The sequence below is a fragment of the Chionomys nivalis genome, chromosome X (genome assembly GCF_950005125.1).
Source record: "Chionomys nivalis chromosome X, mChiNiv1.1, whole genome shotgun sequence".
NCBI lineage: Eukaryota > Metazoa > Chordata > Mammalia > Rodentia > Cricetidae > Chionomys > Chionomys nivalis.
Window position 1 is genome coordinate 66,783,815 of NC_080112.1, and position 20,163 is coordinate 66,803,977.

The following is a 20,163-nucleotide window of genomic DNA, read 5'->3' on the forward strand; positions in this document are numbered from 1 at the left end:
AATATATACATAAAGCAGGACCCTAAAGTATACAGAGAAGATAAATAAACAGTTCAATAATAATAATAATTGGAGAGCTTAATGCCTTACTTTCAATAATGCATAGCACAACTAGAAAAGAGTCAATAATGCATAGCACAACTAGAAAGGAGATCAGCAAAGAAATGGAATAATTGAACAACACTGTAAAAACAAAAAAAGCTAGACATAAAAGATGTCTACTCAGTCGTCCACCGAGCAACAACAGAACACAAAAACTTATAAAGTTAACTTGAAATGTTCTCTGGAGTAAATCATGTTACAAGCCGCATGAAAACCCTGTTGAACTTCAAATTATAGTATTAAGAATTATCACATGTACTCACTCATAGGTGGTTTTTTAAACATAAAGCAAAGAAAATCAGCCCACAAATCACCATCCCAGAGAACCTAGACAACAAAGAGGACTGTAAGAAAAACATACATAGATCTAATCTACATAGAAAGTAGAAAAAGACAAGATCTCCTGAGAAAATTAGGAGTATGGGGACCTTGGGAGAGGGTTGAAGAGAAGGGGAGAGGCAGGGAAGGGAGCAGAGAAAAATGTAGAGCTCAATAAAAATCAATAAAAAAAAAGAAAGTAAAAATTCAACCTATAGAGTGGGCAATGCATTTTCAAACCATGAATCTAATAAGAGTTTTTAGGAAAGATATGTAAATTCTTAGAATCTTATAATAAAGAGACAAATAAGCATGTTTTAGATATTTCTCCAAAGCAAATGAACAAATAGCTGTTAAAGTCACTCATCTCCATGGAAATTTAAGTCAAGACTACAGTGAGCTATCATGTCATATTGATTAGAAGGACAATAACAGTAATGAAGCAATAAGTGTTAGCAAAAACGTTGGAAAATCAAAACTGCCATGCGCTGCTGGTGGGAATATACACAGGTATAACTGATTTTGTAAATCTCTTTGGGCACATTATGCAAGTCATACAAATACCCTATCACAATGTACAGTCAGGCATTATAGATGTTGGTAACTTCATTCTTATATATTTATTCATTGGAATCAAAATATGTGGGCACATGAAAATCTGAATCTGAATATGTATAGCAGCATTACTTATATTGGCCAAAAGTAGGAGCAAAACAAATGTTTATCAAATGATGAACAGATACACATATCAAGGTATTGCTATATAAAGAATTGTGCATTACTGTTATAAATCATTCAACCTTGAAAACTCTGTGTTAAGAGAGTCAGTCATGAACATCACATACTGTATGATTCTATTTACATAAAATTTCCAGAATTGACCAATTCATAGAGGCCCAAGGGTGTATTCAGTTCACAGAGGCTGCAGGGGAGAGAGAATGTGGAAAGTCTGCTAAGAGTATAAGGTTGTGACTTTAAGATTATAAAACTATCCTGGAACTGGATAGTGCTGAGAGTTTTCCAACTCCATAAGTATACTGAGATTGATCAAATTCTCCACTTTAAACAGACATTTTGGTACAACCACTATATCTCAATGATGTTGGTAAAGACACAAAATATTGTTTCCCTTCTCCCATGTTCCTTTATTACTCTATATTAATCTCATTTGTGATTTTTTTTCAAATTAATTTCAATAACCATGTTGTTGTCACTACCTTAAGGGATAATCTGTGGCCTACAACTAATTTGGCTATGCAGTGTATACATATTACATACCGTGTACTGTGCTGCACACATAACATCGAACAGATTCCATAATCTATACAACTACTGATAAGAAGATACTATAATGCCATCCTGTAAGTGAGAAACTGTAGTGCTTGCTCAGTAAATATTATATGGATACTGCAGGTAGCAGTGGGTTAAGGAACTAATGAATATTGTCTTTCTTTTGTACACTGGATTTTTTCTCTCTTCAACTCAGTTATAAGTTTCCGGAGACTGTTCAAATACCACAAACATCTAGTCAAAGTAAGTTTACAAAATAGAATATTTTAAATGGAGCAGAGGGTCATAAGCACCCAAGCATTACCAAGTCCTCTGAAGGACGCCAGACAATCCTAGCCCTAATGCAACAGAATGTTGTTCTGCACAGCTTTGAAACTATACGGGTCGGAAGAATCATCATGTTGCACACTGACTGCTTCTTCATTGCCTCAGTGACGTGTACAAAGAATACCTTTCCACAGCTCAGTTGGAAAGATAGCAAGAAAAATCATCTCTTAAATATGTCTTAGAGAACAGTTCACTTTCATCTGACCTGATCACACTTCTTATGTAGTAATGCTCCACTCTCTTCTTCCTCCCTGTCGAGGCTCACCTATTTTTTTGTTTTGTTTTGTTTTTATTGAGCTATATATTTGTAGGAATAAGGCTGCTTGTTGGTTCCAAGCAGCTTAACCCTGAAATAAACACACAGAAACTATATTTTTTAAATCACTGTTTGGTCCTTTAGCTCTAGCTTCTTACTGACTGACTCTTACATATTAATTTAACCAATTTCTATTCAGCTGTGTATCACGACATGCCTGTGGCTTACCCGCTAAAGTTCTGTCTAACTCCAGCAGGGCTACATGGCTTCTCTCTGACTCTGCCCTTCTTTCTACCAGCATTCAGTTTAGTTTTCCCCGCCTAGCTCTGTTCTACCCTATCAGGCCAAGATAGTTTTCTTTATTCATTAAGCAATCATATTCACAGCGTACAGATGGAAAACCCACATTATTTATCTTTTTCTGCACCCCTCCCTTTTTCCCTCCTGCTCTTCTACCCTCTCCCCTCAGCCTCATACTCTCAATTTACTAAGGAGATCTTATCTTTTTCTATTTCCCATGTAGATTAAATCCATGTATGTCTCTCTTAGGGTCTTCTTTGTTGTCTAGGTTCTCCAGGGTTGTGAATTGTAGGCTAGTGTTTCTTTGCTATATGTCTAAAAGCCACTTATAAGTGAGTACATATTATATTTGTCTTTCTGGGTCTGGTTATTTCACCCAATATGATGTTTTCTAGATCCAACCATTTGCCTGCATATTTCAAGATGTCATTATTTTTTCCACTGTGTAGTACTCCATTGTGTAAAAGTACCATATCTTCTTTATCCATTCTTCAGGAAAGGGACACCTAGGTTCTTTCCAGGTTCTGGCTATTACAAATAATGCTGCTATGAACACAGTTGAGCACATGTCCTTGTGGTGTGATTGAGCTGGGTCTTGAGGTAGGTTGTTTCCTAATTTTCTGAGAAATTGCCATACTGATTTCCAAAGTTGCTGTACCAGTTTTCACTCCCACCAGCAATGAAGTAGTGTTCCCATTACCCCACATCCTCTCCATCATAAGTTGTCATCAGTATTTTTGATCTTGGCCATTCTGACAGGTATAAGATGGGATCTCAGAGCTGTTTTGATTTGCATTTCTCTAATGGCTAAGGATGTTGAGCATTTCCTTAAGTGTCTGTCAGCCATTTTAGATTCCTCTGTTGAGAGTTCTCTTTTTGTCATAACTGCTTGTCCTCGGGGAAAAGAGCTGAAGTTTCCCTTTGCCAGAAACATGAAAACCCAGATTTCTTAAAGTTACACTTACTTGTTGTCTCATTCATTCATTCATTCACAGATTCAAAACAGAAAAGTTTTAACCAAACACTAATTTGAGGTCAATACATATGCTAAGGACCAAGGACAGAGTGGTGAAGGAAACAAGTCCTGGCTACTCACAAGGAACTATAGAGTCAAGTGGACCAGCAAATACACTGGGCCTGTATGAAAGACTGTGTGTCTAGTTCTCCTCATCTTATAGTCACAAACCATTTTGACTGAGCCTCATCTTCCTTCAGATATGGTGTTAACTAAACTAAGGACGTAGAGAGTAAGATATCTAGACACTACTAGGAACTAGAACCAGAAGCAAAGCCCTAAAGCAGAGTGAATATGGCCTGCATGCATAGTCAAAAGTTGTGGTTTCTTAGGCCCAACTCGGTAGTTCATTACCTGGTTAAGTGGCTTAATGTCTCTGCCTTCTTTTCCTCATCTGGAAGTGGAATGAAAACATTTGTGGGAGGAATGTTGGACTTAGCAGTGTATGAAATTATTTGTTTCAACTTTCTGTACTTGTTTTGTATACCACCCATACAAGTGGAAACATTAAGATAGTCAGGAATTTTTATCTGACATGTTTGCCACTGTATTCCCATTTTATTGGTGCCTGGTTTATGGAGAGGACAAATAAAATTTCATTAACAGAATGAATGAGAATAAATGTTCAAGTATTTTTTTTTATTGGTGAAGTGCTATAAACCATTGTTGCCAATTCTTTCAAATTAAAGTTTCTAATGAAACCCCTTGTTTCCCATGTACAATGATGCAGTCTGATACATTAGCAGGGCTTCACATTGTAACCTTGCTTCTTTCTGTTCTACTTTAAAGGGGACATTTAACCTCCTCAAGCTTATTTTGTCACATCTCTTTGACTCATCAGTTTGTTCTACAGATACCATGACTACACTGACTTACAAATACAGGTTTCAGAAAATGAGAAAACTGAGGATCAGGAAAAACAAGGCAACTGGTCATGTGGTTGGTAAATTCCTAATACCTTATAATTTGTAATGTGTATAGTTAGGCAGAGTCTACAGCAGAAACAGAGGGAGAGGAGACCCTGCCCATAAAGGGAAAACAGGCTCTCCAGAGCAGCAGTTTGTCTCTTTATTTTGGGGCTGATGAAACACGAAGGCAGCGTGCCAGGGGCCACATGATAACTTTACAGAATGGAAACTGCTTGTTCACCAAGTTAAACCGTTTATTTTTGTTTATTTAACAATGACAGGTCACCAGCTCCATGCCACTTCCCTAGTACCTAGTTCTGAAACACCAAGATGACATGGGTACTTTTTTAGGTTTTATACTATTTTAAATTCTGTTCACCTTTGTGTCTGTAATTTACAAAGAGAGATGGTTATTTGAAGAGCACAGAAATATTTATTCTCCATTTCTACCAAGGGAAAGAAATAAATAATCTGAGAAATATGGCTTAGCTATGAGTGGGAACTTCATGGCCAAGACTGAGACTAGATGGATATTATAGAATCTTTGGTGTTTGATATGGTTTAGTAGCATTTTATTGTAGGACTCAAAAGTTGTTTGGGGGCTGCCTTAGTCCTCACACTTAGGTGCTGTTTGAAAGATAGCACGGCTGTCCCTGCTGATAGAAGTTTCTGTCCTGCCCAATCCCGCAGCCATTCAGTCCCAAAGAAACACACAAAGGTCTACATTAATCATAAATTGGTTGGCCTATTAACTCAAGCTTCTTATTAACTCTTATAACTTATATTAGCTCATAATTCTTGTCTATGTTAGCCACATGGCTTGGTACCTTTTTCGGTGAGGCAGTCTCATCTTGCTTCCTCTCTGTCTGGATGATGACTGCCGAATGACTCTTTACTCTTCCCAGAATTCTCCTGTTCTTATCGCCCAGCCTCTACTTCCTGCCTGGTTGCCCCACCTACACTTCATACCTGGCTACTGGCCAATCAGTGTTTTATTAAAATACAAGTGACAGGATATAGACCATAGTCCCACAGCATGTCCCTAAATAAACACTTCATTCCTTGAGAGTCAATCATAAAAGGAAAAGAGAGAAGCAGCAGCATTTGGTCATGTGCTGGGTGGAAAGCAGACATTTGCATAGGTTATGCGATCTAGAGATAGTGGTTCTTTGAAAGAGCTCTACTGCACAAATGAGGACAAGAGCATGCTGTTTCTGGGGGAATCGAATCAGAGGAGGCTTCCTGGAGGAGGTGTTGGCCTTTTTCACTGAGGCCTACATAATGGCATAATGTTATGAAAGAGACAGTGAGTCAAGGGCAAGGTGAAGTGTTGGAGTTAGAAGGAGCGACAGTGTAAGTAAAAGCAGAAGTGCTTGTAATGGCAGTTGCATTAGGAAGTGCAATGTCTTCACACCACTGGAAGATCATATGGAAGAGGTTCTGGAAGGTGCGAACCTGAGAACTAGAATTAAGCTTGAATTTATGTGCTATAGACCATGAGGTTTTCACTTAGGCATTTAATAAAATGACAAACACTCAGGTTTGACCTGTAACTCTCAAGTGAGAAGAATTTGAACTCAGTAATGATATTGCTAATAAGCTCCCCTTGTGATTCTAATGCAGCAATGAGTTAGAGCCACTCACATGAGTCATGAGTTGTTGAGAGCTGTAAGAGTGCATAGTTACAGAAGCAGATATTTTCGATAGAATGCCACTGGGGTCCTGAGTGAGGACAGGCAAGAAGCAGAAAGACTTGAATAAAGCAGTTACAGTTATTTTGAAGACAAAGCTGCGTGCCTGTGGTGACTATTTCGGCTGTAAAATTAACAGATATTAGTCACTGATCAACTGATAGGAATGGTGGCAGGTGGGTTGCATTGAGGATGTGGAGTACATGAAGTCCAAAATGACTCAAATTTTCTGGGTTGAGTCACTGTAGATTGCTACAGAGACTACAGCCTAATGGGTAACTTTGGAATCAGAAAGACTTGAGTTCAAAGTATAGGGCAACCATTTAGTGCTTGTGTGTCTTGGGCAGAATCATCAATGAGCTGTACCTCAACATTTCCTCCTATAAAATGGCAATGATGCTACATAGCTTGCTGATTTGTTCTGAAGATTAAAAGAGATGATGTTTTAAAGTCTTCCAGCTGGCTCTTACAGGCACCTACTAAATGTCAGGTGTTACCATCGTGTTATTTATTGTAATGTATCCTGGAGTGAGATGCTGTCAGGGATTTTTAATCACTGCCAATAATCCCCCTTCCCACAATAAAAATAAGTCTGTTATTTGTGGGAACAGGATACTTTCCTTGTGTTGCAGTTTAAGAGATCAAAGTAACTTCTGTTCTGTTGTGGTTCAGTGATACAATAGACTTATTTTCCTAGCTCCTGTGCGTTCTTTGAGCCAACATGAAGTGCCCAACCTTGGCTTCCTGGTTTAAAATTGAGATTGAAATCTAATCAACATTTCATTGTTAACAAATTGTGACTGCTCACATGGTGCTGTCTGTCTTCTTTAAGCTTCAGTGGCACAGAGACATGTGGCTGAACATTTTTCGCACTTTGTATGCCACGTTATCTGTGTTTCCCTGCTTCAGACTATGTCACAGCGGGGCTTTAAAGATAGAATCTTTTTCTAGTATCTCCACTGACTGCTGCTAAGTAGTGTCTGGCATAGGAGGCTGCATAATTACTGTACAGTATGAGATTCTATAGACTATTTTCAAGGGGAAGTTGAAATGGGATGGTGAAAACAGATAGAAGTTAAAATATATTTGGGGTATGCCAGGCCCTTTCTCATGTATTGTCTGATGTAATTGTCACAATAAGCTTCTGAGTTTAGAATACTATGCTGAAACTGTTCACATGACTAGTGATCAGTAATAGTGGCATTCAAGCTCAGAACTCTGTTCCTTAGACTTTACTCTTTTCTCCTTCAGTGCTACTACAACTTACTCAAAATGTACTGAAGTTTGTGTTTCATTTGCTTTATCTGTGGATTCAGGATCTGTGGCAGCATACTGTCATTCAGAGCAAATGTTACAGACCAGACTTAAGAGAGTGGTCCCTGGATTCCTATGCTTTGTGTCTGACACACACAAGGGAGATCAATCACTGTTAACTAAGTTCCATTTATCTTGGTAGCACTTACACTGCTTAATGCTTTTAATATTTTTTAGAAATTCTCTTGGATCTAGCTGAGTGACTACATTATGTGGGTTATCATATAGAGTTTTTTGCAGGTTCCCTGTTTCTCACTCACAGAGAACTTAAATAAGACTATAGCTCTTACTCCAAAACAGAACTCTAGCATAGGAATTGTAACACCTAAATTCTAGTGGCAGGCCTGCTTCTGGATAGCCGTTTATATTCATCAATTCTCTGTCCCTTTCTGGGCCAAAAATTTTACAATGGGTGTGGACAGAGTTGAACAAGGTTCAGACATTTCTGGACATTAAAGCATTTGGGGAACTTTGGGGAAAAATGGATGCTCAGTCCCCCTGAAGATTTTTAAATCAGAGTAAGAACATTGGTTAATTTGAGGAAGCTCCCATATGAGTTAACCGTGTAGATAAGAGTTAAGAAAGACTGGACTAAAAGATTTTTTAATTGCTATGCAGCTGTGATGGTTTAGGGAGCCCATGCTATATAGAACAAGAAAGAAAGTATGAAATTTGTAGGCCTGTCTTAGGGGTTTTGCTGCAGTCATAAAACACCACAACTAAAAGCAACTTGGAGAGGAAAGCATTTATTTTTCTTATACTTACAGGAAACAGTCCATCACTAAGGCAAGTCAGGGTAGGAACTTAAATAGGGACCTAGAGGCAGGAACTGAAGCAGAAGCCATGATCGACTGTGATTCACTGATTTGCTCTCCATGCCTTCCTCAGCCTGCTTTCTTATATGCCACAGAACCACTTGGCCAGGGGTGGTACCACCCACAATCAACTGGAACGTCTTGAATCAATCACTAAATTAATAAAAAAAAAAAGCCTCAAAATCTTGCCTCTAGTTCAATCTTCTGTTCTCAGATTACTTTAGCCTATGTAAATCTGATAATCGAGCCACCCAACACACACACACACACACACACACACACACACAAAACATGAAGTTAAAATCCTAGCTCTGCCCCTTACTGGCTATGTGATTTGAAGGCATCACCAAATGGGTCATGTTCCTCTGGCTCCCTCATTTTGAAAATAGAGATAGCCTATGTAGCCTACAGTAATAATGGTGAGAATTAAGCACTTTTGCTGATTCATAGCACATAGCAAACCCCCTGTAAATCATCTTATTATTATTCAAAATTAAAATGAAAAATGTGATAAACATTCTAGTTCAGAAAGATTTAACATGTAAGCTGAAATTAAGTGCTTTATTTTTAATTGATTGCGTGTTTTCCATTTCCTGTTTCATTGGCAATGCATTCCGGAAACGAGCTATGGAAACAGATCTTGCCCTAAGATTTGATGACACTGCAGGAAACAGTCTGGCTAATTCTACCAGGGCCCATTGGCTATGATGGCTTGAAAACTGTTGGAAAAAAACTGGCTCAAAGAAGACAGCAGATGTGGTTTGGGAAGTGCAAGGATATGACTATAATAAGCATTCATCTGTTCAGCTCCATTTCTAAGAGTAGTAACAGGAGAAATGGAGAGATCTGTCAAATCGGCAAGATGTTGACATTAAAGTCTTGCTGTCATCATTCCAGCTATCTTGATGTGTTTTTCATTGCTTTAAGCTTTATGAAAATGGAAATAACTACAAAGACTGTAAATATCTGATGCATAGTAGTAGACAGTGTTTTTATTTACCTTTGTGTACTGTATAAAGCAGTTAGTATATATCAAGCTTAAGGCTTAATTACAGTTTCCAAACATAGATACCACCGTCCGACCTCTAGATTCCACAGTAAAATATCCAACATCATACACAGTGAGCACACCCCTTTAACCCAACCTGGCCCCTTCTACAGCATTTCCCTTGTAACATTTTACACTTTTCTTAACCCTGATTGAGATTACAAAAACTCCCTGAATGAAGTCCAGTGCCTTTATCGTCCTTGCATATCCATTATTCATCAAATTTATCTCATATAATGTGAGTTATTGAATAAAAATTAATAGATGAATACATGAGCGAAGAGTATGATTGACCTCTTTTCTTTAATGATATAGTGGATGTGTAGATAAATTTCATACCATGTACAACATAGTGCAATTTAGATATGAAGGCATCCAGAGTGACTGAATAAAGATATTTATGTATCCACCCTGTCATAAAAACAATGAAAATATAAGCAAAATATATTAGACTCAACCTCTTCAGAACTCTGCAAATAAAACAGACAATATAAGGACATTTATTCAAAAATGCTGTAAGTTCTCATCATAATAGAAATAATTAGACATCGATAACAGAAAGATAATTGGAAAATTCACAAGTGAATGGAAATAAACAGCATACTCCCAAATAAATGTGGGGTCAAAGAAGTAAACACAGGTGAGATTAGATACTTAAACAAGATGAAAATGAAAATGTGTCACACCAAAACTTAGAGGGAGATTCAAATTATTTATTTAAACAGTGAAGGTAGAGGTGACTTTAGAAAACATGTTTGAAAAAAGGACTAAGCAAGCCGGGCGATGGTGGCACACGCCTTTAATCCCAGCACTCGGGAGGCAGAGGCAGGTGGATCTCTGTGAGTTTGAGACCAGCCTGGTCTACAGAGCTAGTTCCAGGACAGGCTCCAAAGCCACAAAGAAACCCTGTCTCGAAAGACAAAAAAAAAAAAAAAAAGAAAAAAAAAAAAGAAAAAAAAAAGAAAGAAAAAAGGACTAAGCATAATGTAGTAGTGCATGCCAGAAGGATGTGCTAAAGGGGAAGGGAGACCTCTGAAGAATTATGAGTTCCAGGCTTGGTCTGCACCTTGGGTTGGGAGTATGGCTTAGCAATAGAGAACTTGTCTATCATGTCTAAGGCCGTTGGATAAATATTGCATTTTAATCGATATTTTAAATTTATTAATTTATTTTGCATGCATGGGTAGTTTGTCTGCATGTGTACATGTTGTCCAAGCAGGTCCAAAGAGGACATCAGATCCCCTGGGACTAGAGTCATAAATGGTTGTAAGCCACCATATGGATGCTGGGAACCAAACCTTGACCCACTAACAGACAAGCCAGTGCCCTAATAGCTGAATCATCTTTTCAATCCCTTTAATTTAGGTTTTTAAAAAGATCAACTACATATTACAATCAATAACAAGAAAGAATTTATCACAAGGTCCTAGTGAGCTCCATTTCACAAATGAAATCAACTAATATGATGTACCATATTAAAAATTAAAACAAGATTATAGGTATGTAATTCAGTAGAGAAGTACTTACTTAGCATGCATAAGATGCTGAATTCAACCTCTAGTAGTGTCAACAAAGCAAACTAAAATAATAAAAGATGAAAATACTAGAATTAAATAATTCTTAACAGATACAGAAAAAAATTATCTGAAGTTTAATGCCAACTTTCAATTAAACAGTCAGAAAACTAGGCATATAGATAACTTTCCTAACCTGGGGGATGTTTTATGAAAGCTGCAAAGCTAATATCACACTTAATAATCAGAGACTGAAATCTTCCTATGTAAACTGGACACAATACAAAGAAGACTGACTGTTCTCTCCATTCGTATTTACCATTCAGTTAGAGATGCTAATCACAGTGATTAGGCCAGAAAAATAAGTAACAAGCATCAAGATGAAAGAGAACGCAGTAAATTATCCCTAATCACAGATACCATAATTTTACAGAGACTAATTTTAAGAAATTCACAGTAAACTACTAGAAATAATCCAATGATCTCAGCCAGGTTGCAGAATAAAAGACTGACATCTTAAACCTAACTGCATTTGCATGTTCTGGAAAGAATAATCAGAAAATGAAGAGGCAGATCATTTATTATCATCAAAATAGAAAAATACAAATAAGCAAAAGAAGTACAGGATGGTCCACTGAAAATCACAAAACACTGTAGAAAATAATTTTGAGTAGAAATAAATGAGAAAGCATCCCATGTTCATGTTTCAAAAGACTTCATATTGTTGAGGTGTTAATAATTCCTAAAGAATGAAGGAACTCTCTAGCAAAATGTCAGCTAAGAATGAGAACAAAAATATGATTTAAAAGGATGGTCAATATGATCAAACTCAACATATATATAGGTATGGAAATTGTCACAGTGAAATCTACTTACTTGCATAGTGTGTTAATTATAATTTTGAAATCCTAGCCAGGCGGTGGTGGCGCATGCCTTTAATCCCAGCACTTGGGAGGCAGAGGCAGGTGGATCTCTGTGAGTTCGAGACCAGCCTGGTCTACAAGAGCTAGTTCCAGGACAGGCTCCAAAACCACAGAGAAACCCTGTCTCGAAAAACAAACAAACAAACAAAAAAAAAAATCCTACCTGCCTTCTTATCAGAAGTTGAAAAACTGGCCATAAAGTTCTTAATGAAATATAAGAAGCATAGAACAGAAAAAAAACAGTCTTCAGCATAACAAATAAGGAAAATCCAAATCCTGACTGGAAAACCTTACTATAAAGCTTTAACAGAATGTTTAAGATAAAATAATTTAAGGATAATGAGGTGGGGAAAATCGAGATAAAAGTGGTTGGTACTCTCTCTCTGTCTCTGTCTCTCTCTCTTTCTCCCCTCTCTCCTCTCCTCTCTCTACTCTGAATGTTAGCCTCTTGAAATTATTTGATTTTTAAAATTTATGTATAGGCAATAATTAACTAAACGGTAAAAAATAAAAAAAGGGCGATGGTCACGTAGATAAGAACTCTATAAGTGTCTGAAAATAAATCTCTACATTTATGGTCAACTGATTTTTAACAATGTTTGTCCAAACTTTGGTGGTGGATGGAGTATAACTCAGGTCTGACTGGTCACAAAGCCATAATGTACTAACATTACTGGACCTAACAAGGAAAACAGCTATGAGACTTTTGTCTTTCACCTTGAGTCCACAATCATTGGTGGGCTTGCTCAAATGAGTCCAATTCTCAAAGCATCTCAAAATCCTATTTGGGGGCAAGAATGGCGAGGAGGAAAGAGGAGAGAAACATCTAAGTCCTAAGTGCCCCTGTGTCCAACTTCCCTCAAGGTTGACCTGGCATTTTCAGGCTGACAGTTTCTGGCAATACACTTCTATTCAATTAGGTGTGCAGCTTCAGTAAGCATGTAAACCAGGGCAGTTGGGGAGAAACATGATGCACTTGTTCTCAAAGCAAACCTTTGTGCTTGTGATAGAGTGCTACTTAGGAAGATATTAAAAGGTTTCAAGTTCTTATTTAATTATTTATTATTATAATCAGAGGAAAGAACAAATGCATAACAATGAGTGAATGAGTGCTAATGTGCTCGAATTAAAGAACCAACAATATTATTAATACCTTTCCACTGAGACTACTAGAATTAAAGGTCTGTGAGGGCTTGAAACTTTGATCTGCTTTAGCTTGTTGCCTTCCCTTCCAAACCTAGAATGGTACCTGACATGTGCTAGGTATGGTGCGATATTTCTTTATGATTGCATGAGTCTACTTGGAGCCAACAATACGTTAGAGCTCAATATTGTCCTAAATTTGGGAGCTATTATGCACTTCAATTTTCATAACGTTTTCACATACATCCTTAAACAATATTGTTATGTTGGGCTCTTTTTTTAATTTACACAACAGAATTAAAATGCATCAAGTTATTAACTAGGTGTTTGAAATCTTAGTGTGGAAGATTTACCTATGAGGTTTCAGTCAGACCTTGTCATTGCTGGCTTATATTTTACTGAATTTATATGCCATAATTTCATCTCCCTTTTCTCCTGGAAGTCGATACTTGGCATTTATGTGTTTATAAACAAAGCTACTATGAGCATGCATGCATGTACCTCCTGGAGTTTCAATCTGGAAGAAGGAACCGCAGTCAGAATTTTTATTTTCATCTCCTAAAATTTAGTCCGTGAGTCAAAACTACAGCATGCCCTTAATTCACACTAAGATAGAATCAGTGGGAGAACTGCTATCAAAAATATTTTGAGAACCGAGTAGAGGAGATGGGATAAGGGAAAAGGGAGAGGAGAAATTTGTCTGCTGAAACCTGCCATTTCTCTAAACTTTAATCAAAGTGTAGTTCATAAAAATCCAGATTCTAAAATCCTCTTCATTATTTTTCTCCCCTATTTTCTCTTAGTAATTTAAAGATTCTTTATTAAATTCATATCTACTTAACAAAACGGTGATTGTTTGAACCTTCTTTTGAATACACATTTGGTTGGATTCTTTAAACAACCAGTATAGTTTAAATTTTGAAGTGGATAAAAATGTTTATTTTTTTAACTTTCTAATAAAAATACAATACTTCTCCTTATAACAAAACTGAAATGTGCAGTGCTGTAGTAACCCTAGATAGAATTTGCATAGCATAGCTTTCATACTTACCTTTTTTATTGATTTTTATTGAGTTCTACATTTTTCTCTGCTCCCCTCGCTTCCTCTCCCCTCCCCTTAAACCCTCTTCCATGGTCCCCATGCTCCCAATTTACTCAGGAGATCTTGTCTTTTCTACTTCCCATGTAGATTAGATCTATGTATGTCTCTCTTAGGGTCCTCATTGTTGTCTAAATTCTCTGGGCTTGTGAATTGTAGACTTGTTTTTTGTGCTTTATGTCTAAACTCCACTTATGACTGAGTACATATGATATTTCTCTTTCTGGGTCTGGATTACCTCATTTAATATGATGTTTTCTAGAACCATTCATTTGCCTGCAAATTTTAAAATGTCATTTTTTCTGCTGTGTAATACTCCACTGTGCAAATATACCACATCTTGTTTATCCATTCTTCAGTCGAGAGGCATTTAGGTTGTTTTCAGGTTCTGGCTATGACAAACAATGCTGCTAGGAACATAGTTAAGCATATGTCCTTGTAGTACAATTGAGCATCCTTTGGATATATACCCAAAAGTGGTATTGCTGGGTCTTGAGGAAGGTTGTCAAACTTACCTTTATACACATTGAATGGCACCTCTCCTTTCTTTCTTTTGTTTGTTTGTTTCGTTGTTGTTGTTGTTGTTTTTAAATAGCCTTGGCTGTCATAGAACTCACTTTGTAGACCAGGCTGTCCTTGAATTCACAGAGATCCACCTGCCTCTGGATCCTGCGTGCTTGGATTAAAGATGTATGCCACAACGTCAGGCCTGAACTCTCTTTTCTTACAGTCTTCTTTACTTTACTTATCTATTTTATGTATGTTTTTCACTTTGTTAACGTGACATGTAATTTGTATCTAAAACAGACATTACTATTGTCACTTATACTTATATCTTTAAAAAATAATCCCATCTTTCATGTTTTCTTATATGGAGCAGTCAGAAATAATTATTTGCTACATTATTTTACTTTTCTTTGGCTCTTGAATTTCTGCTCTAGTAGATAGTGAGTTGCAAAAGGGAAAGAACATATACTAATCACCACTATAGCTCTATATTTTAACCTTGTGACTCATTCATGGGTCAGTTATCTAATCTACCTATTTACCTGTTTCCAGCTTCCAACCATATTACACAGTTTGCCAGTCATATTACATAATTTATCAGTAATTAAGAATCTTCTCTTTGGAGTCAGACATAGCAGATATGGAAGCTTAGCATTTCTATTTACTAGATGTATGATTTTGCATAAATGTGTTTAATTACTCTAAGCATCAGAATATGAAGGTGATCTAAAGTCACCCAGAAAATTTGGGAGGAAAATTAAAGGCGATGATACGTATGAAATGCTCTGACATGTTGACTACCTAACTACATGTGTTTTTTATTTTATTTTGCTTGTATTAGTCAGAGAGGCTTTAAAACAGTGGAAAATAGAGGAAGAAAATTATGAAAATTTTCTTATGCTTCTTTCTGGAATGAGAATGAAGGCACAATATTTAATGACATTTTAACCAATACAATGAGTGATGTTCGTTGTGATGGGCTAAGTTGTGGATTTGAAATGGGCTCTTTTCCTTTGAAACATGTGGCTCTTCAATCCTTGATTCTATTTACAGTTTTAGTAATAGCAGGAAATGGGGGCTTTTGAAAGAGAATACAGGCCACCATAATTAGCTGTTTGATTTTCATATTCAGAGTACAAGTATTTTAAATTCATTTTGCTTTACGCAGGTCTTGAATAAAGGTTAGTATTCCTGTCCTGGAGACTTAGAAATTGTAGCCGAAGTTGTTTTTGCTTATGTCTTGCCAGGGCTGCTCCTTAGAAATGGAGGGAGAAGAAGTTTGAATGCTTTTCTGGATTCTAGGGACTATGCTATGCAGGAAACCAGAGCGCCATTAGTAGAAAGCAAAAGTGAGGAGTGAGAAGAATTTGGGGAAGGAAAACTATTTGGATAAACGTGGCTTGGTATCAAAACATTTTAACCTTGTCATTTCTTACTCCTGCTTGTTTCCACTGTACAATAACTATGCTAATGAGAGAATAATCTTGTTTTGCTTACTTGTTATGGGGTGATGAAACCACTAAGCACAAGAAGTAGATTCCAATTATGGCTCATTTTCCTTCCTTTTTTGGTAGAAACGTACTGATGAAACATAGAAGTTGTAGTCCTACGGCTCAGAGTGTGAACAACTGTCATCCATCTGAGGCAGAGTAGCATTGGCACAGCAATTTGGTTCCTCTTTGTTACAGAGCAGGGCCAGGGACGTGGACCTGTGATGCAGAGAGGCTCAAAGGAAAGCAAAGGAATTGATTTTAAAGACCAATGGAAACTGGTGTATATATTAATTTATCTTTCGCTTGTATATTAATTTCAAGAGCAACTCCCACAGTTGATTCATGTTGTCACGTATAGCAATAACCCAGTACTACCGGTGACAATGTTCCTGTTTTACAGGTAAGACTGCAAGAGCTAACATCCATAAAAATTCTTCTGGTATTTGATATGGTTTTATCATAGGTCTCCCTTTGGGAGAAGTAAGGTAGAGGGTTGGGTTCATGTCATTTAATGACCAAAAATGTCTGAGCAATACATTAAGTTGCTACCTTTACCTCAGATTTCCTGCCCTCTTCCTTCCCTTACAAATTCAGAGGTCATGAGATTGACTACTCCCAGAGAAAATTGTTTAATCCCTTGGCAGGATCCACAGGGTTCTATTAATGCCATGCGAAAACTTACAAACCCGTGCTCAGGTAAGGTCTCAAAAAAAAGCTAAGCGGGGCTGGAGAGGTGGCTCAGAGGGTAAGAGCACTGCCTGCTCTTCCAAAGGTCCTGAGTTCAATTCCCAGCAACCACATGGTGGCTCACAACCATCTATAATGAGGTCTGGTGCCCTCTTCTGGCCTTCAGGCATACACACAGACAGAATATTGTATACATAATAAATAAATAAATATTTAAAAAAAAAAGCTAAGCTTCACATGAGCGATACATAGAATGATACATAAAATATGTATGGTTTCTCCGAAAACCAGAGAATTCGCCTCGAGTTCTGCCAGCCACTGACATGTGCTGCTTTGTTTTGTGTGTGTGCGTGTGTCTTTTCAGTTTGGACAGCGCCAGGGACCACGTTTTACCCATCGACTATTACTTCCCACCCCAGAAGACCTGCCTGATCTGCGGCGATGAAGCTTCTGGCTGTCACTACGGAGCCCTCACCTGTGGCAGCTGCAAGGTCTTCTTCAAAAGAGCCGCTGAAGGTAAAAAGGTCTTACCTCTTTCCTGATATTTGCCTTCTTCTCCTGCCTCCAAGAGACCTTCCAGGGCCTTCGGGTAATCCCAGGGACTGACTTATTAGCAAGAGCCCTGTCGTAGAACCTATAAGAACAAAGAAGCAAATGGTTCTCTTTGCTGAACTCTTTTGGCTGCCGTGGTTGGACAAGCAGTGTTGATGATGAAGGTGGTCCGAGCTGGTGCTTGGTGTGCAGTGGATCCTAGGAACGAAAGCAAAATTAATGATTTGAAAAATTAAATTTCCCTCCTGCTTGTTTTCAACAAGTGAAGGGGAAATGGCCTTATTAGAGAGGTTACAAGTTGAGAAACCCCAACTGAGTCCACAGGCTGTTCTATGTAGTGAATGCTAGATTGTTCCTAGTTAAAGCTTCCTGGCTTTAACCCCAGTGAGGAAGTGTGCTCACTGTTCGGCAGACCGTCAGTGTCTGCACCTGCTCCCTTCTCCTTGCCACTCTTTGGGGCCTATCTTTGCCATAACAACTCCAAGGTAGATAAAAAACTCAGAGGGAAACAACAGTTTTATTTTCCTCATCAGAGGACTGCCTTCAGGGCGTGACAGTTGGTCCAGAATCCCAAGATAAGTTGCATTTTATATCTGACTACGTGGGATGAAGCCTACTTGTTATCTGCATAGATTTCAAATTGCCTAGCCTACATAGCCTAACAGGAACTCCCGATCTAGACCCTCCCTCCTTAATCACTGAAGCTTAAGGCTTCTATTCACACACTCAAAGAAACACTGGGAAGCTGCCCCTAGATGATCTAACTGTGGTAGCAGACCCAGTTTTAAATACAATTTGAAGCCCTGCCCTGGTTTCCCACAAAGGAGGAGCTTCCTGCCAATGAGTTTTTCCTTCCTTCTGCCTGGTCTGGAAGAGTTTAATTCTAAGTCAGAACCAAAAAAAAAAAAAAAGCCTTTCCTGAGGAATATACTGAGCACAACAGAAGCACCAGTGAATATTTGGCAACTACAGGGAAAGTAGGTACCCTTAGACAGCTCTCCTCACTGGTGGTCAATCATGCTAATGATTTTAGTTGCAGCATTTTAGCGGGTGGACAAAATATACTCCAAACAGAAAGCTATCATTTTCTTTTCTTCCATTTCTCAAAAGTGTGAGGAGGTGACTCGCATTTGTGATTACTGAAAATGGACTGTGGGTTTCAACTTTACTCCCACATGGAGAATTGCTGCTGTCCATAATAGCCTAGCATGAGATCCAAGGTCCTAGGGCATAAGCCTAGACATTTACAAAGACCCTTAAAGCAGCACCCCCTTTCTCAACAGTACCTAGGCAAGAACAGCTATTAGAAAAGGAAGTGGAGGCATGTTCCAAGGACTTCAGATCACTCCAGCTTCTCCAGTAATTCACGCCTGCTTTCTAATTCCCTGTAACAGATCACCCTGGTTTCCCACCAGGGAATGAAGCAGAGTAGCATTCTAAAGCTACTGTGGCAGCAGGCCCAGGGAACTATAGTAGGAGGCATACCAGATGGAAAATGAGTTCAAGTGAGCAAATGAACAATTCACAGATTATATCATGATCAGTGCCACCTTTGGGTCTTAGAAGTCAAGGTGACTAAATGATTGCTTTGAACAAACAGAAAGATCATCTATATTGTAAAAGGAAAAACAATTGAGCCATATCATAATACCCTGCATAGCAGCTTTCTGGAGAATTTAGAACTAAAGGAAGAAAGAAGGCAGAAGGGCAGCTGCCAGGACTGCATGACAGGATCTCTACCATCATGTGGATTCTAGACTATTTGACAGCAGAAAAGACAAGCAATGTGGACCGGAGGGGATTATTCAATGTTCAGAACAGAGAAATCCAGCAAGGTCTTAAAAATGATTCAGACCCTAGAGTCGTTCAAATTCCTGTAACTCAGTGATATTTTATTTAAGAAAATGAAGATCACCAAATGAAACAACTATTTGTTTTATCGTGTTATTTTGCTTGCACATTATCATGCAAGTTTATTTCACCATTTTTCCATAACACAAATTAAATGCAGTGCAACTGCTTAAAGACCATTTTTTTTACACAGCACAAGTTTATGCATGAGAAAACACTGAGTGGAGAATGTGCTCCATGCAAAAATCCTGACATGGAGCAAATTGGCTACTTTCTTTTTTAGTTATTTTACTATTTTGGAGTATTTTCACACACAAGCACTGTATTACATCAGTTCCAGTCCCCGCTCTTCCTTCTCCTACTCCTTCACACTCTCCTCTCCCAGTCCCTTTGAACTTCATGATTTCTTTAATTCCTGTAGCATGAACACACACACACACACCACTACCACCACCACCACCACACACTGTCATAATACAGCCAACCATATGATGATCATATAGATATATTTTTAAGAATGACCACTTTTTGACTGCAAAGTGTAGTGGCACATCCATTTAATCCCAACACTTCACACATAGACGCAGGGTTATTCTAAGCGTCTACATAGTGATCTACATAGTGAGTTCTGGAATAGCCAGGAAAGCTATGTAGAGAGGCTCTGTCTCAAAAATACCAAAAAATGACCAGTTGAGATTGGATAATCTATTTCCCCACTCCATTTCCTCTTGTGTTCCTGCTACTCCCTCTCAAATTCATGACTTCTTCCTCTTGAATTATATTGCTCTTTTTATATGTGTTTACAGCTAACCACTTGAGATTGGATAACCTATCAGAAAGCTATTCCCAGAGAAAAATGAATCTTTTTCTCTCCGTACCCATTAATTTATTAATGAGGTTGAGGTCTTGTGAGATTTACGCAGTCCACACTGATAGGACAACTGGTGTTGCCATTGGACTGGTCTTGATTAAGCAACCATGTTGTTGAGATTTCATGAGTGTAACTTCCC

General features: G+C 38.0%; 1 protein-coding gene across 1 annotated transcript in view; it reads left to right on the plus strand.

Annotated features, from left to right (window-relative positions):
- Positions 1-20,163, plus strand: part of Ar (androgen receptor) — a 175,997-nt gene that overhangs the window by 82,430 nt on the left and 73,404 nt on the right. The window contains exon 2 of the mRNA XM_057759414.1: positions 17,115-17,266. Within this exon, the coding sequence (XP_057615397.1) occupies positions 17,115-17,266 (152 nt within the window). The remainder of the gene's footprint in view (positions 1-17,114; positions 17,267-20,163) is intronic.